Source organism: Balaenoptera physalus (assembly GCF_965194825.1).
Source record: "Balaenoptera physalus genome assembly, chromosome: 10".
NCBI lineage: Eukaryota > Metazoa > Chordata > Mammalia > Artiodactyla > Balaenopteridae > Balaenoptera > Balaenoptera physalus.
The window spans coordinates 14422430-14440488 of NC_138889.1; the positions used below are offsets into that span (position 1 = coordinate 14422430).

The following is an 18059-nucleotide window of genomic DNA, read 5'->3' on the forward strand; positions in this document are numbered from 1 at the left end:
GCTGGAGACCTTGCACCCGTTCACTCTTTCTTCCCCCTCTTTTCTTCATTCAGGCAAGAGGAAAGTGAGTCCAGGCCGGGCTCAATGAGTGAAGAAGGCAGAAGCAGAATTCTCAAGATCTGGGCTTGGACAAGTGTGACAACCTTGGGCCTATGAATTCAGCCCCTCCCTCCTTCCTCTAGTCCAAGACGGACTTGCAGGAGCTGGGGTTGAAGGGGCAGTCCTTAGAACACCATCTCCACTCCCCAGTACAGGTACCTCTGGGTCTGTGGGCCCCGGCTCAGTGTTCTTCCCTCAGAGCTGCCAGGACTGCCAGGCTTGGGGGCAGTGCCAGGCCGGCGGCAGCTGCAGTGGTGCAATCGTTCTGGGAAGCCTGATTTTCTCTGTGGCAGGGGTCCGAAGGGGTGGAGGAGGAGGCGGGGAGAAGAGCCTAAATGGGAGGGAGGCCCCCATCAGGGACGCCAAGAACCTGCTCGGCAGCTGCCCCGCCAGGAGGTCCCCCAGGGCTACACGGGCTGGCTGGGGCTGAGCAGGAGTGAGCGCGACGGGGGTCTGACCCGGCGGGACTCCGGGCATCCAGGCCAGCTTCTCCTCGCTGCCGCCTCGGCCAGGCAGTCCGGCCCGGAGACACCTGTCACCGCCCCCTCTCCGTTCCCCAGCTGGGGGCTGGGAGGAAGGCTCCGTCCTACCCCCCCGCGCCGTGCCGCTCCGCGGCGCAGCTCCGGGCATCTCGGCGGCGGGCCCGCCCCCTAGGGCTGCGGCGCGCGGGGCGGGGGGGGGGGGGGTGGGCTGCGCGGGGCGTGGCGGGCCGGCCTCGGCGCTCTGGCCCCCTCCCCCGCCCCCCTGACGTCAGCCCCCGGCAGCTGCGAGCTCCTTCACTTGGCTCTCGCTCTCCGGCCGGGAAGCATGGGACGGTCCGGGCTCATCTGCGCCTTCCTGATCGCCGCCTGCTGCTGCTGCTGTCGCCGCGCCGCGGGTGAGCTCGCTCGCTGGGGGGAGGGGGGGGGGTGGGCCCGCGCCCCCAACGGCGCGGCCCGTCAGTCTTCGGCGGAGCGTGCCCGGGAGGAGAGCTGGCATAGCGGCGGACGCCGGGGCTTTGCGCTGCGTCGTGCGCTCCTCTTCTCCGGGTCCCAGGCACCCGGCGCGTTGCGCGCGTGCAACTCTTCTTTGCAGCCAGTTTGCAGCCTCTATTCCAGACCAGCCCGGGAGCAGAACTGGGGAGGCGGGGAGGGGGCTGCTGCCTGGAGCGGGAAGGGGTGGAGCCGAGTCCCTTGGGCCGCTGGTGAGAGCTTTTCCTCAGGTGCTTTCTCTGAGGGGCCCGTGATTGGAGCCTTGGCGGGAGGCGCCTCTACAGCGCATCCCCAAATCCTGAATCCCGCGCCCGCCTGTTGCTGGGAAAGGGAGCTTTCTTAGCTGGAGGGGTGCGCCGACCCCTCCCTCTCCCGCCTGGGCTTCGAGCCAGGCTGGAGGTGAGCGAGATGGGGAGGAACGGCGGCTCCCGCCCCGGCAGGGCGTTGGCAAAGACTGGAGGGCGGTGTGGGTCGCCTCGCGCCTACCCGGGTGACGGGATCACAGGTGGCAGGGACGAGGGATCGAGGGTTCCCAGAGTGGAAGCGCCCCAGACTTGTTAGACCTCCCGGAATGGGACCACGTTCAGGTGGCAAATGCGCCCCTGCACCTCGGAGTTTTTCTCTGGAACTGCCTAGGAGCCTGGCGCTCCCGGGTTCACGCTGCCCTTGTATGGCCCGCAACGGTGTCTCTTGTTTCTCTTGGCTCCCTTTCCCGGGCTCCAGCCGCTGCCTGGCTGGCGAAGGGGAGGTCTAGGCAATACCCAACTCGATGGCCTCGTGCCCATGCCGACGGTGTCCCTGGGGTACCCTTGGCTGCTGCCTTCCAATCCCTTCTGCGGAAAGGGCTAAATCGGGCTCCACCCGCTGCAGAAGGTCCAGCCCCACCCGGCCCTGCTCTTCTAGCTCTGGGGAAACGGAGTCAGGGATATGAAGCTTTTGCTCTGGGTTGAAGACCACTCCATCTGCCCTTGTTATCTGGGAGCCAGCCCAGGGCAACCAGCAGGCACCCGAGTCCAGCCAGATGGTATGGAGTGACATCTCCCCATCGCAGGGCGGGCAGCACACTAGCACCACTGACGTCACTCCTGCCCACTGCCTGGCCCTTGCCCTGACCGCTGCCCTGACCCCGGGGAGAGATTCTGGCCCCCTCCATGACTCTGACCCCTCCATACTCACAAGACTCCCAGGATGGGGTCCCCTGAGAGTGTGGGATGTTCACGGCGGTGCTGCTTAAGGAGTATGAAATAAGGGCCTCCTGGCCAGGGTTGCCCTTTGGGTTTTATGCGGGATTTGGGGAGGGGGTTTGGGGGGTCAAAGGGTAGAGATGTCTTCCTCTGGGTGTGGGGACAAAAAGGGCCTGTGTGCCCCGGCCTGGCACATGCCTTGCATTCCCACACTCTGAGCTCACCCGGAGAGGAGGGAGCCTGGAAGGAAAGGGGCCTTCCTCTTGGCCCACAGCCTGGGTTGCCCCTCTGCCAGCCTCATCTGGGAGGTTCCTGGTGCTCAGGGTCTCTGCTCCAGTGACCAGAAATGTCCATCCCCAACTCCCTTGAACCGGGAGAGGGCTGGCCCAGGGTTGGGGGGTAAAGAGTGGTTGAGGGGTAGGAGAGGACAGTGCCCTTCAGACCCTCGAAGTGGCAGGAAGAGCAGCTGCAGCCAGCGGGTGTGAGTGGAGGGCACGGAGAGCAGCTGGAACTGACACTGCTCCTCCCCCACCCCCTCCCCGCCAGGTGTGCCTGGAGAGGCTGAGCAGCCCCAGCCGGAGCTGGTGGAGGTGGAAGTGGGTGGCACGGCCCTTCTGAAATGTGGCCCCTCCCACTCCCAGGGCAACTACAGCCACGCGGACTGGTTTTCTGTGAGTGCTTGGGCCCCAGAGAGGGCAGCAGGGGCGGGAGGCTCTGGCCTTCATGTAGCCCCAGGACGCTCACCTCTTCCCTGCCACCTCCCCTTAGGTCCACAAGGAGAAGCCAACACTCATCTTCCGCGTGAGTCAGGGCCAGGGCCAGAGCGAACCTGGGGAGTACCAGAATCGGCTCAGGCTCCAGGACAAAGGGACTACTCTGGCCCTAACAGGCATCACCCCCCACGACGAGCGCATCTTCCTGTGCCAGGGCAAGCGCCCTCGGTCCCAGGGCCACCGCATCCAGCTCCGTGTCTACAGTGAGTGCCCTGTCCGTGCCTTGTGGGCAGCGTGGGGCATCGGAAGTGGTGGTCCCATGCCCCTCCCCATTTCTCTCCCTTGTAGAAGCCCCGGAGGAGCCAGTCATCCAGGTCAATGCCTTGGGCATTTCTGTGAACAGTGAGGAGCCTGAGGAGGTGAGATCTGCCGGGGTGACCAGCGGGTAGGCAGGAGCTAAGGTGGGCTTGGCGGGGTCGCAGAGGCAGGGAGACTCACACCCTGTCCTCCTTAGGTCGCCACCTGTGTGGGGAGGAATGGGTACCCCCTTCCTCAAGTCACCTGGTACAAGAACAGCCAGTCCCTGAAGGAGGAGAAGAACCGTAAGTCGTCCTCTCTACCCTTAAAAGTCATGCTTGTGGCACAATATGGGGACCACCTTGCATTTTATTTTACTTTTTTTTTTTTGGCTACACCATGCAGCATGCGGGATCTTAGTTCCCCGACCAGGGATCGAACCCGTGCCCCCTGCATTGGGAGCGCAGAGTCTTAACCACTGGACCACCAGGGAAGTCCCTATTTTACTTTTTTTTTAAGTACACAAGTGATCCTTGAAAATATTCTCATAAGAATTCAAACTATGGAAAATCTAGAAGGAAAATTTCCTGCCTGCCCCAGACCCACTCCCAGAAATAGCTCTGCTATCAGTGTGTATGTATTCACACTGATACAAGCCTTGATTTCAAGCCAACTTCTAGGTACTTACTCACACATGTAAATATATGTAGGACTATATAGGCTTTTTTTTTTTTTATTATCTAAATCAGTGGTTCTCAGCTAGGGGTGATTTTGCTCCCCTCCGGAACACTTGGCAGTGTCTGGAAATATTTTTGGTTGTCGCAAATGGATAGGTGCTACTGGCGTCTAGGGGGTAGAGGCCAGGGATGCTGTAAACATCCTACAGGGCACAGGGCATATCCAGCCCCAAACGTCAGTGGTGCTGAGGTCGAGAAACCCTGATCTGAATGGCACTGTGCGCTACACATTGTTACACAACCTTGTTTCCTTTTGACAACAAGTCTTGGAAATCTTTCCAGGTCACTCTATTTAGATCTACCTGATCGTTTACCTACTGCCAGCATTTCGCACGGTGTATATAATATAGTCTAGCTAACCATTCATTCCCATTAGTGGATGTCCAGAGTGTTTTCTCATTTCCTTTTTTTAAAATCCCTGCAGCAGTATTTGCACACATCCTTGTATGTGTGCCTATGTGTGTTTGTCTAGGGTAGATTTTGAGCAGGAAACTGCTGGGTTGAAGGGCCGCAGCTGGCATTGGTACCTGGCCCTTTACAGGGGCTCCCCTGCCATTCCCCCGACCCAGGAGATCATAGGGTGGGGTTGGAGGCGGAGCTGAGGCTGAGGCCGAGCCCTTCGCCCCTTCCTCCCTGCCCAGGGGTCCACATCCAGTCATCCCAGATCGTGGAGTCGAGTGGTCTGTACACCTTGAGGAGCGTTCTGAAGGCACAGCTGACCAAGGAGGACAAAGATGCCCAGTTTTACTGCGAGCTCAGCTATCGGCTGCCCAGTGGGAACCACATGAAGGAATCTAGGGAGGTCACTGTCCCTGTTTTCTGTGAGTACCGACCCCTCGCAGCGGGGCTGGGCCTGGCAGAAAGCCCTGCTGGCTCTTGGGCTGAGAGCTGCCCCCTTTGCCTGTGCAGACCCGGCAGAGAGAGTGTGGCTGGAAGTGGAGCCTGAGGGGATGCTGAAGGAGGGGGACCGCGTGGAAATCAGGTGTTTGGCTGATGGCAACCCCCCGCCCCACTTCAGCATCAGCAAGCAGGTGCGGGGGCCTCTGCTCTGGGTGCAGGTGGGCATGCAGGAGTGGCTGGAGGTGCACTCTCATCACGCCTTTGTCCTCTCCCAGAACCTCCGCACCAGGGAGATGGAGGAAGAGAGGACCGATGACAACGGGGTCCTGGTCTTGGAGCCCGCCCAGAAGGAGCATAGCGGCCTCTACGAATGTCAGGGCCTGGACTTGGAAACCACGGCATCGCTGCTGAGCGACCAACAGGAGCTGGTGGTGAACTGTGAGGGGCTGGGGGCCCAGGACAGGGGGACCAGGCTGGGGTGAGAGGGAATTTGCCCCGCCCTGTCCTGCCTGACACGATTGCTGCGTCCCCAGATGTGTCTGAAGTCCGGGTGAGCCCCGCAGCCCCCGAGAGCCAGGAGGGCAGCAGCCTCACCCTGACCTGTGAGGCAGAGAGTAACCAGGACCTTGAGTTCCAGTGGCTGAGAGAAAAGGTACCCAGGTGGGCTCAGGTCTCCGGGGCAAGGGGCTGTGGGGTGGGCGGGCCTAGGAGTGACCTCTGACCCATCTCTCACCCCAGACAGGCAAGGTGTTGGCAAAGGGGCCTGTGCTCCAATTACGCAACCTGAAACGGGAGGCAGGGGGAGGCTACCGCTGCGTGGCATCTGTGCCCAGCGTTCCCGGCCTGAACCGCACCCAGCTCGTCAACGTGGCCATTTTCGGTGAGGCCCTAGGCAGAGATCAGGCGGCCCCTTGAAGCCACCTTGAGCTGGGTGGTTTCAAGCTCTTTGGGGACCCAAAGCCACCCGCTGCCCTGGGGGGCTCTGGTGGGGAGGGGGTGGCAGGCTGGCAGAGTTTGCTGTCTCACCCTTCCCCGCCCTCCCACAGGGTCCCCGTGGATGGCGCTAAGGGAGAGGAAGATGTGGGTGAAGGAGAACTCAGTGCTGAATCTGTCCTGTGAAGCATCAGGGCATCCTCGGCCCAGCATCGTCTGGAGCGTCGACGGCACGGTGAGCAGGCACACGGCAGCCTCCCAGGCTCTCGTCCATCCCTGCGCGGGCTCTGCTGCCACGACCCGGCGTCCTCCCCACCCCTGAACCGCGTCTCCTTCCTTGTAGGCCAGTGAACAGGACCAAGATCCGCAGAGTGTCCTGAGCGTCCTGAATGTCCTTGTGACCCCAGAGCTGTTGGAGACAGGTGCTGAGTGTGTGGCCTCCAACTCCCTGGGCAGAAACACCACTGTCATTATCCTGGAGCTGGGTAAGGGCTTGGTCCTGCAGAGTGGGGCGGGGGCAAGCCCAAGCAGGGCACGTTCCTATCCCACCACCCCCCCCATCCATTTAACCTCTTTCACCCCAGATTCCAACAGAACCACTAGCCTCAGCACCTCCACCGTCAGTCCCTATGCCAGAGCCAACAGCACCTCCACAGGTGAGCCAGGCTGGACCGGGAGCAGGGCTGTGCCAGGGCAGCCTCATTCTGCCCTGACCGGGAGCCAGGGCAGCCCTGTCAAGATGAGCGATCAGCGGCCCATCTTCCATCAGCCCTGGGCTGGGCGGGGCCGCGACGGTAACATGGCAGCCTGGGGCAGGGAGTGACTCGGGGTGTCTTTTTGGGACAGAGAAAAAGCTGACAGAGCCCGAAAGCAAGGGTGTGGTCATCGTGGCCGTGACCGTGTGTGTCCTGGTCCTGGCTGTGCTGGGCGCTGTCCTCTATTTCTTCTACAAGAAGGGCAAGCTGCCGTGCGGACGGTCAGGCAAACAAGAGATGTAAGCACGGCACCTGGCACCCCACACCCCACCCCATCTCACGCTGCCAGCTTGTTGCCTCCTCAGGGATGTTCCCCTGCTGGCCCCTGTGCCCACTCAGCCGTTAGGAGCAGGAGGGGGACCCTGGGTCTGAGCGCTCCCTGCTTCACCGCCACTACCCAGTTTCCATCCACCACACCTCCTCCCTCTCACCCCTGTTGCCCTTCCCTGAGCCGGCCCAGAGCACCTAAGAGCCCTTCAGTACCCAGTCCCACGTCCCTGCCAACAGCCCCCCTTCCCTTGCCCCCGAGTTGCCAACCTCTTGCCTCCCTCCCTCCTCCCAGCACGCTGCCCCCGTCTCGTAAGGGCGAATTTGTAGTTGAAGTTAAGTCAGATAAGCTCCCAGAAGAGATGGGCCTCCTTCAGGGCAGCAACGGTGACAAGAGGGCTCCAGGAGACCAGGTAGGAGGCAGTTCCTGTGGCCAGAGCCTGACACATCTTCAGGCACTGGGAGCGGCAGGGGCTGGCGGTTGCTGAACACTAACTTTATCCTTCCTCCTTCCCTGTTGGAGATGGGGAGCCGGCCCCATCTTCCCTTCCTAACACCACGCACAGACGGTAGGGCCAGGCAGGTGGCTGAGGGACCCTGAGAGAGGGTAGCTGCCAGGACTGAGAGCAAGACCCCGTCCCATCACCATTTCCTGAACAGCGCTGGCGGCTCACGTCACTAGGTGTGAAGTGTGGCCCAGTGCGATTCGGGGGCCTCATCTCTTATTCCCCGCCTTGCCATCCCCACCCCCTCCCCGGCTTCTTCCCTCCAGGCGGCTGCACCTAGTTCATCAGCTGTGGCTTCGGTCCCGCCTCTCTTTTAGCGCTCACAGCCTAAACCCTGGTCAGTGTCTCCGAACACCCCCCTCACTTCTGCTCTTCACCCACTTTAGGGAGAGAAATACATCGATCTGAGGCACTAGCCCACCGAACCACACGGCGCTCCCTCCCCTGCCTGGAACATTTCCTGTTCCCTGCTCACCTTCCTCCCCAGCACTCAGGATGGTCACCAAAGCCTCTAAAGTGGACTACAGAGAAGATCCCCCTCCAGCTCACCTGCAGACCCCATTTCAGAGGGCACATGGGCTAGGACCAGAGCTGCCCTGAGAAGGACCTCACGTGGCCCTGGAGGCCCCCTCTTCAGGGACCTGTCCACCACTGTCTCAATTTGTTGAGTGATGCTCATGCCCAGGAGGGGGCCTCGGTATCCCAGAAGCGCATAGGAGAGTTTCGTGCAGAACTTGTTTTCTCTTTACACATATTATGGATGTAAATACCTGTCTTCTACCAGCAGCCGAATTAGGTAGCCTATTTATCTTGAGCTGATTTCCTGCTCCACTGCTCCAGGGCCGGCTTCATAATTCAGCTGTATCACTGAAGTAAGGATGCAGTGAGCCCAGGCCTCTCTCTGCTGGTGAAATACGTTGCTCACACCAGTTCTGGAGAGACCCCAGCAGTGTCTAGAAGCAGTTGCCTGCCTGCCTGCCTGCCTCTGGAGTCCCTTTTGCGACACTCTTTTCTTTCTCTGGGCACAAGTCAGGACCTGGTGTCGTTCCTCAAAAGGTATCCTGGGTATATCTCATTGTCCCTGCAGTAAGGAAGCTGGGCGCCGCTTTCCAGAGTTAAGGCGATTGGGCCCGAGCCCCCGCATTCATTTGGCTCCCCTGCCCTCTCAAGGAATCACGTAAGACTGAATGCTGGGGGTAGGGGTTGGAGATGAGGTCCAGACTGTCCTTTACGAGGGTTAAGGCTATAAAGTTATATTAGCACCAGACTTCTACAGCCTGAGCTAATGGGCCTAGACCTTAGAAGAAAGGCCCTAATGGGAGAATGGTACTTGGAGATGAGAAACAGGCCTGGCTAGAGCTTTGGGGTATGCATGTGTCTCTGCGTGTGTCTGTGCGCACGTGTGTGTGTATATATATATATGGTTTTGTTAGGTTGTAAATTTGCAAATTGTTTCCTTTTTATATATGTGTATATATATATGAAAAATAAAGCTTAATTGTCCCAGAAATCTTACACTGTTTTTTATTCATCATGGGTACCACAGCAGCCTGGGGCCTCCAGAATTGGAACTGCACCAAAAGGAACACAAAACCCTTTGCAGTTGGGAGCAGGGACCAGGGGTTACCTCTGCTTCTGAGCAGAGGGCTCAAGCTCTAACTCAGGGGATCGTCAACCTACTCAGCAGCAAAGCTGCCCTGCTCTATCTAGGCAGCTTGCAGAGCCTGGTGAGCTGTTGGCAAGGAGCTGTTGCCCCTCTCCTGTCACTGAGACTGCCCTCAAGGTAGCAAAACAGACTTCTGCTGATGAATTGGTACGACTAGGCATCTGGCCCTATAGCTCCCCAATATATCACTCCCTAACCCACAAATGACCAAGAACTCGGGTCTGCTACAACAAAAGAAACTTTATTTAAAAATATTTTTTTACAGACATGGGTGCCTGAAAAAGCTCTTTAGTTAACTGTGTATGGAAATGAAAAAAATTAATAAATAACATTAGTATAACAGAACCTCTAAACATTAATACACTGGCAAAACAAAACGGACTTAAAATGAAAATGAATCTTAAAGCTCTGCTATTCTCTGTAAGAATATTTACCTTCTGTTTTATTCTTTACAGGTGAGAATGATTAAATACTGCTAATATAATTTTTTTATATTAATGACACATTTTTAAAATAGTCCACAAAAATCTCATCTAAGTTTTCATTTTGTTTTATTTTTAACACTGATATACAAATGGGACTCTTCACTCTGGAGAAAAGTATCAAGTTCTCTCCAGCCCCACCCAGGCCAAGAATGTCAAAATCCTGAATAAGGAGGACTTTGAAAAGAATTGTTTCTATCTCCCAATTCTCTATTAGTTAAAGGCAGGGAAGAACTGAGAAAAGGAAAAGAGATAAGTAAAATGTCATCATACAGAAAACTGTTTTTTTTTTTTTTTTTTTTTGGTCGAAACCTACAGTGGCCACAATACTGAGGACAGGCTTCTGTTCCGGTACGTGGTCCTTGCTGCCCTTCCCAGGGGAAAACTCGCCCCTGCAGAGGGCACTAGTGGCTTAATGCTCTATGTCTGAAGTTTTCAAATGAAAGGAAAGCCAAGTCTAAGGGAGAGGCAGGAGGTCTAGGCCAGTTCAGGACCCAGCAAAAAGGCAAGACAAAACGAACAACCAAACAACCTCCTCTTTTCGGGAGGGTCCACCCTACACTGTTCCATGAAGTTGGGTCATTAATAGGATCAGGAGGCTGGGTCACTTGAAATGGTCCAGAGTATGCCTGGAAATCGTGGAACGTTCTGTCTCTTCCTGCTGAACACAGAACATTCAACCTGATAACTAAGATTCTGACTGGAACCAACCAAGTGATCCTGGGATACAATGCTCATTCCTTCCAACTAAGCACCGTGGCAGGGAGAAGGGACCGCGGACACGCTGCACCTGGGGGCCATCTCCCCAGCCGCACGGAGCACTTCCTCTCCCCTAGACCGGAGGGACTAATGACACTCAAGGTAGAGGAGCTAAGACTCTGGTATTTCCATATTAAGTCCTAAAATGCAGCCTGGGATACAGTGCTGCCTTAGAAAGGCACAAAATGTTTGGCTTTTTTTTTTTTTTCAGTGTGCTAAAAATTGTTTTGTTTTGAATAAAGGAAAAAAAAGATATATAAGGTTAAAAATCCCAAGTCACCACAGCCAGGAAGCAGATGTAGGAGGTACCTCATAGCTGCCACACCCCTACCACACATTTCAGCAGGAGGTCAAGGCCGAGAAGCTAAAACAATGCTGAGAAGGGCAGGTCAGGAGAGGAGGCATCCACTCTCACGGGCACGGCTCACTCACCCAGGCAGCAGAAGGAAGAAGCCAAGGAAGAGAAAACACGTGGTCTACAGATTTGTAAGCAGTTCTCTGCCTCTTCGGTTTCCAGACAGCCATAAGCATGGCCAGCCTCACCCAGGACAGGGTCAGAGGTAGACAGGGCGGAGGGAACTGACACAAAGGGCACATCAGCACCCATGTCAGAGTGCCGGGCGTGGGCACACTGCACACCCCACTTCAGGGCTTCAGCAGGAGGCAGCACAAGGCCCGAGGAGGCTCAGAGAGCACGTACGGAGCAGTACTCCTCTGGCCTCCCGAACTGGCCCAGGGGTAGAAGGAGAACTGCAGGAGGGCGCCTCGCACATTCACTGTGAGGACTGAATGAGAATATGGGGCCGGGCACTCAGAACTCTGATTTGTTCCGCTGCCAAATCGGTAGGAGGCCTGAGGTTCACTTTCAGCCTCTGCTCTCTACAAACACAGCGAGTGGTCAGCCACATTCTTCCCAAGCACTGAACAAGGGAAGGGGCAGGGAGATCTCCAAACAGTTGTTAGTCAACAGCCGGCCCCCTGGCACCATGCTCTCTAGCCAACTGCGAGGGAGCCTCCAGGCAGGCCTCGCTCTCCCCACCCCGGTTTCCCCCGCTTACGCCCGGCTTACTTTCTGGAACCAAGAAAAACTGGTGCTCGCCTTTGAAACCAACCCAGATTTCCTGGAACTCTGTGAAGGCGAGTGGCGCTGCTGTCCCTCTGCCCCTTAATTCTGGCGCCTAGAAGGGAATTTCAAACACACAGGCCCCAGCCTTCATCACGGGCCTCAGTGTATATCTTTGGATTATTAGGTTACTTCTGTGTACATCAAATGACTCCAGTAGTTTAAAAAAGTTATAAGTAATTATGAAATGCCTTAATAACACAGGACAGGCTCCCGGATGAGATAAGAAAGATCAAAAGATTCAGGCAAGCGAAAGCACAGTTTTAAAAAACCAAAAAATAAAGGCTTTTACTACAGGACGACAAAGGAAGCAACTGGACAGGGAGGGCAAATGCATCCTGCCTAAAGAGCTCTCAGTAAAAAGTCTCTCCAAATTGGAATCTATACCTAATTTATATCCTGGCAACTGTCCCAACTTTATAAATTCTTACTGGCAAAGTAGTTTCTGAGGTACCTCGGAAGGCCTGCCTAAGAATATTACTGCAGAGCTCCCCTCATAGAGGAAAGACCGGATAAAAGGGTGGGGAGGAGGGCGTGGAGTGAGGCAGGCCACGGGCCCATAGAATGAGCATGTTCTCAGCACTAAAACCTGAAGAGAGCCCAGAAGTCCATGGGTAGGGGCTACAGTGGATTTGTGATCCGCTCTCTAAATGAAATCAAAGAAGGCTAGAAACCTGAGACTGAATGAAGGCTAAGAAATGTCACCTAAGAAAAGACTAGCTCCGGAACAGGAGAAACTGGTCCTAAAGAGGGAGGTAAGAAATCTTGGATGCCAAGACTCATAAAGGGAAGAAAAACAGGAAATAAAGAAACGAAGAAGACAGTAACCTAAATTAACTTTAACCTAAGCATTTCCTCCAAGTCCCAGACATAGTCCCATGCCTGCCTTTCCACTCTCAAAAAAGCAGTATGGTAAGTTTTACTACTAGAGTAAAGCATTTTAGGGTATCTATCGCCTCCTCCCTGAGAACCTCCCCCTGCCCCTACCTCCCATCTGAAGCAGCATGCCGCTGCTGCCCTGTGCGGCAAAGTCGGGGGTCGATACCTGATCAATGTGCTGGGCCGATCATAGTCTTTCTTGAGAATATGAACCAAGAGGCGCTGGGAATCTGTTAAAACGGTGATCCCATTTAATGGTGAGCTGGGGGTCGTGAGGACTGGGGTGCCTATTTTGGGGCCATGCATACCGACAAACAGACCGACGAGCAGGAGAAAGGACTAGCTGCAAAGTTTCTCAGCTCCACGCAGCATCAACTGTACCGCTTATCCTGGGTTGTGGGAAATACCCTGCATCCTTATGATTCCCTCCTTTCTTCTGCTTGAATACTTCTGTTTCTTGCATCCAAAGGACTGCTCAACAGGACGGTCAAAGATACAGCCCTGACCTTCTTCCACTATGCATCCATCTCCATGCATTAAATGGCTACACGCATTTCTAAAGAGAGGCTGCTAATGTAGACTGAGATCCAAGTAGTAATAGTAATGCTTTATGCCAACTGAGAATACTTGAGATAGAATTTCTAGGGCCTGAAAGTCTAGGAGGATAATAACGTGTTGACTTTCATACTAAGTTCTACGGTCTCTAAGCTCCGTACCCCTAGAGATACAGGCTGACATTTTTGAGAACTGACTGAGTTCAACCTATGTTACTGCCTGGCTCTTGGGAGACCAAACAACTGGTTGAAGATCAGGACCCAGAAACAGGTGCCCATCCCTCTCGCACACCTTCAGCCCTTCTAAGACATAGGATTAGCTGAAAGGTTGTTGAAGGATTGGAAAACAAGTTCCACATAGAATGGGAGATGGTGAGAGGTCCCAGAAGGGTGATAAGAAAACTTCCTTATAAAGGGGATCAGAGGTACAGGCAGCTCAATAAAAAGATCACGGAAGGCACTAGAGTGGAAAGGGGTCTGTAGGCAGATGCTTTACTTAAACATTTAACTGCCCTATTGTGCAACTCTGAGCCAACACACCAACCTACCACCAAACAGATTCTACTTAAACACATATAAATGGTGGGTATCCATGAGACTTACATGGAGGAATCTCCCAGACATTGTCAAAGCTATAGGAAGACAATAGGGGTTAATGGGAGTGTCTTGAACTGATTTTTAACCAGGACAGCTCTATAAGGAAATGTCTACATAAAAGAGCTGTGACTATAACCTGCACAATCTTATTGGGAACGGCTACTTTAGGGCCAAATACACATGCTAGACAGCCCAAGTACAACCGCTCAACATCAGTAAACCACCATGTGGTGGCAGGGGAGAACACAGAGCTGACGCTTACAGGCTCATGGTAATCATTCATAAACACTTGCTGAATGAACAAACACAATGTTAGAGCCAAGCCAATGGTCAGAACACCGTTATTCCACGGGCAGTGGTCACTGCAGAGTCAGAAAGGCCAACAGCAAGAAGGGGGACTTACAGTTTGGGAAGAGGGCCTATATCCCTCTGCCTTTCATGATGTGAGGTAGGAGAATATTCTGCACTAACACCATGGCTGATCACACACAAAAAGGTCTACATCTTGTTAAAGAGAACATATAGCTGGTCCCTATTTTGCAAGCAAATATACAAAAATTCATGTGTAAGATTGCTGATTGGACCACAAAATATATTTTACCTTTCTACAGAGGAAATAAATATTTTAAGTGTGAGGAATAGCAATCCCCCAATTTTTTTTTTTTAAATCCACAAAACAGCTAAATGATACTAATAGTACCATCCCACACCCTGGGTCCTGGTGTTGAGAGTCTGTATAGGAAGCAAAAGAACAGAAGAATGGCAGAATATGTAGAGTGGCACTGGGGGACAGAGAGAGCTAGTGGAAGAGAATGGCCATCCACAGGTATATATCACTATTTATATAAATATTAACACATAAATGCTGAGACGATAAACTGCCTAATCTATTATTTACCTAAAGGGAGGTATATCATTGAGCCCACAGGGTTTTTCCACTTTGATAACTCCTGACTTTAATGGAAGGAGTACAGCAGGTGCAGCTGATTCAGTACTGCAAAGCAGGCACCCAGCAACAAGGCAGGCTACGTAAAGCAACCCAGGGAGACATGGGGAAGCAGGAGACCAGGTGGAACAGAAAAGCCTAGTGCACTTGAGAAAAAGGAAAACATCAAAGTGGTTTTTACCTTACTTACCTGACAGGTAACAGAGGAGGAACCATTTGTAATTAAGAGCGGGAAAGGGGATGTGTTTGCCAAAAACGGCAAAATTCAAAGCCCACTTGTGAAAGGGCAATTTTAGCTAAAATCAGAGCAGAGCCAAAGAATTTAAAATTGCCATACAAATGGAGGACGAAGAATGGGTTACTGGTGCCTTAGTCAAAGGAAAATTTAAGAAATTAAAGTTTTGGAAATATCCTCAAAACAAAAGCCATGCAAAAACTTTCCTGAGCCTCACCTGGCAATCTCAGGCATGGACCCAGGCGTGACCTCAGAGCATCCAAAGAGAAAACTCCTCACAGAATGGTCTAAGACCCTGAACACCTGCAGATACATGGCTGACAAGCTAAGAACCAAGCCATGCAATGGTGCACACCTAGTTCAACCTAGATCCCTACGTTCAACACAGGGATCTGGCACCTAGTTTGGGGGCTGACCTGACAAACCTCAAGGGTATTCAGTTATGAAAAGAAAGGATGAACCTGCCTTTAGCCTATGTAAGTAAGGACATAATCTTCAAAGAAGATTTGGGATGCACTCTGAAAAGGCAAAAGATATGCAGAACCAGTGCTTTGTTCTCTTGATAGAGCTTCAGACTATGGGTAGTATCTACAGACAAGGAAAAATTCCAGTGTGGAGAGGTATGCAAACTGCTGCCATTTTCTCTAGTTCTCTGTCTAGGCCTTCAACATCTAAACAAAGTGCAAAACTGAATGCTACCACAAGTGAAACACTACGCTGGCTTTGAGAACGAGATGCTAGTTACTGTTTCCTACTCTCTGCCGCTTTCCTCTGCCCTCTGCATCGCGATTCAGGCCTTCCTGCACCCGTTGGGGGCTGTATCATTTTCTGCCATGTAGAGGAGACACTGGGTAACCACAGCAAGTCAGCAAAAAGCCCTGAACTATCTCCTCTGGGAATACACATGGCTCTGAGGCAAGAGGAGAAAATCAAAAGACCTAGGAGTAGCTGAAAGCCAAGAGAAGAGTTAGATAAAGTTTTAGGTCCAAAGACGACAAGATGGGAAAGAAAACAGGTGTAAGGAGAGTCATTTCTCTTTGGATCTCATGACAAAACCATGATTTAGGTTGTGAGGAAGGTAGATTTATCAAAGAGGAGGCTTGCTTCTGACACGGAGGAAGGTTACACCCTGCTAGGGAAGTCAGTAAGAGGCTCTGGCCAGAGAACTAACTGAACTCAAGTGGTGCCTTGGCAGTATCTGCAGGAACGTACCAACGGTACCCCACACAAGACTCTGAGTCTTCTTTACAAACTGGCAATGGCACAAGCTGCAGGGCTTTTCACATGTTGTCTGCCTGCAGTAAAGTCATTTATTACACCCAGTGATGTCTAATTACTGTGGGGAATGCAGTCACTAAAGAGTACATAGGACCTAACGTGAAGAAGAAAGGGGAAGGAAAGGAAGAAGGAAATGCTACATTCCCAAAGCCATAGGCACAAGAGAAAAGCAAGGGTGGCACCAAGGTAGGGTTGGTGCTAATTATCAGCAGAATGCTGTGCTACCATGGGGGGTGTTCCCCCCATTCCTTAAAGGGCAAAGAAAAAAATCATCTCTGAAAATACAACCTGGCTCATAGTCAAAGGGAGACACCCATATAAGCTGAAATTCACTGGGAAGAAAAACTGAAGAGATAAATCTTTATTGTCTGTTTTGTGCATTTTATGTACAACAAGGTAAAGAGCATGTGAATGGAGCTTCCTAAGAGCTTCATGGTATTTGGGCCAGAAAGCCATGCTGGAAACAAATGTTTTCCCTTCCCATTAAGTAGAAAACCTCGTGACCTACATTAGAACACACACCTGGCACCAAGGCAACTGACTCCCACAGACTATTTTCTGGGGAGGGCGTGGAATGTATCTGAAGGCCTCTCTCTCAAATCAGTCACTACGTAATTAGGATAATTAAAACACCTTTTTGAAAACAGACTCAATGTTCCTATAGAAACAGTGCTTTGGAGTGACCAGTGTTCGCTGCGAGTATCAAACAGGACCATAATGATAGAGCGACAGTACTTTTTTCCCACCTATCTACCAAACAAATCAACACCATCACACACAATAAAGAACATCCTATAGGCTGCTCGGCTTCAGTAAGGCTGGTCATAGCAAGCCCACTGCCAATGACAGACACCAAGGAGGAGGAGGGAGGAGGAGACTGAGGAAAGGACAGAGGGAGGGTGTTCTAAAAATACAAGACTTCAGCTATGCACATGATAATCCAAGCCAAAGGGGAGTGTTGGAGTTGTAATACACACTGGGGTTGGGTATAAAACCACAGTTGATGGAAGTCTTTAAGGTTCCTTCTTAAACCTCTTGTGCTAATTCCCTGCCTGGGATTAACACACACAGCAGGTAAATCTTATAATCACAGGACACACACAACCACAGACAGACAGACAGACAGGACGTACACGACCACATCCTTAACCTAAGAAAGTCTTAAGTCCTCAATTAGGATTTACAGCACAGTGCTTCTCCTACTGCTTTCTGGACCGTTCCCCAGGTAGGCTACCATTTAATAAAAATCCACACTCTCTCCAAGTGGGGAGGGACTGAAGGACACCTTCAAATGCACTCTCAAAACAAATAAAATAATAAAACATCCTAGCTGCTCCATTCTCATTCCACTGCTTTGAAATCTTGGAACCACAGATGTGATATCCCACACAGGGCAAGACCTCATTGTGAAGTCTCCAAAGGAACCTCTCTGCCCTTTTAGGTGCTACTCGAGCAAGAGCTCCCGGCTCCTCGGTCCTCTAAGCTGCGGCACGCAGAGGGTGTGCTAGGTGGCTACATGGGCGGGAGAAGAAATAGAAACAAATTCCCGGAGGATGTTTTTGGCCATTTCAATATTGTTGTGGGCAATGACCAGGGCCTTCTGAATGTCCTGGTAGGAGTACCCCTGACTCATGAGGCTCTCAATCTCGCTGGAGAGCTGCGGTGCGGTGGCGGCGGTGCCTTGCTGACAGCTACCTGCTTTTCGTTCAGAGTTGATTCTCCGAGGGAACGGTTTAGGGGGCCTCTCAGGAACTTGGGAACCCTCAGTGAAGTCTGGAAGAAATAGGAAAGAATGTTTGCAAATCGGGGCGGGGCGGGAATCCTCATCTAAGAACAATGTGCTCATACAAGACATTATGGACCTACTGTCCGTCAGGTACACGTGCGGTCACAAGGCAGAGTTTTACAGTTTCAAGGGCGTCTGTCTACAGCCTCTTCCCCTCGCAGCACAACAACCTTCTAAAGACACAACGCGCCTGTCCTACCGACACGGACCACGCTGCCCTGCACACAGGACACCTGCACCTGCACCACGCTTTACACTGAGCACCAAGTTTTCACACACATCATTGCCTGAATTAGTTAAAAAACACTTCTGAGGGTCCAGAGAAGACACTAAACTTCTCCCTATACAAATAAGGAAACAGAAATAAGCCTAGGTTGCAGCGAAGAAGCATTAAACAAGGTTGGGTGGGTGGGGATCACCGCCTGTTTGGGCAACTGGATGCCATGTATCTT

The 18059-nt window shown here is 52.8% G+C and overlaps 2 protein-coding genes across 6 annotated transcripts in view; one reads left to right on the plus strand and one right to left on the minus strand.

Moving 5' to 3' along the window:
* Nucleotides 1–829: 829 nt before the first annotated feature.
* MCAM (melanoma cell adhesion molecule) lies at nt 830–8812 on the plus strand. 3 transcript variants are annotated; one of them, XM_082478009.1, is made up of 16 exons: nt 830–976; nt 2801–2925; nt 3023–3230; nt 3316–3386; nt 3482–3569; nt 4643–4822; nt 4911–5032; nt 5117–5279; nt 5375–5493; nt 5580–5721; nt 5888–6009; nt 6118–6259; nt 6359–6430; nt 6621–6768; nt 7092–7209; nt 7689–8812. In XM_082478009.1, the coding sequence occupies exons 1-16, from the start codon at nt 907–909 to the stop codon at nt 7716–7718; spliced, it is 1920 nt and encodes a 639-aa protein (XP_082334135.1). In that variant the 5' UTR covers nt 830–906; the 3' UTR covers nt 7719–8812. The 3 variants fall into 3 exon arrangements, with proteins under 3 accessions (XP_082334135.1, XP_082334136.1, XP_082334134.1); XM_082478010.1 differs by lacking the exon at nt 7092–7209; XM_082478008.1 differs by lacking the exon at nt 7689–8812 and having other exon boundaries at nt 7092–7378.
* A 378-nt stretch (nt 8813–9190) lies between these two features.
* CBL (Cbl proto-oncogene) overlaps nt 9191–18059 on the minus strand; it is an 87699-nt gene continuing 78830 nt past the window's right edge. For all 3 annotated transcript variants that reach the window (XM_082478007.1, XM_082478005.1, XM_082478006.1), the window contains one exon: nt 9191–17594. In XM_082478007.1, coding sequence (XP_082334133.1) covers nt 17326–17594 — 269 coding nt within the window. In that variant the 3' untranslated portion in view covers nt 9191–17325. The remainder of the gene's footprint in view (nt 17595–18059) is intronic.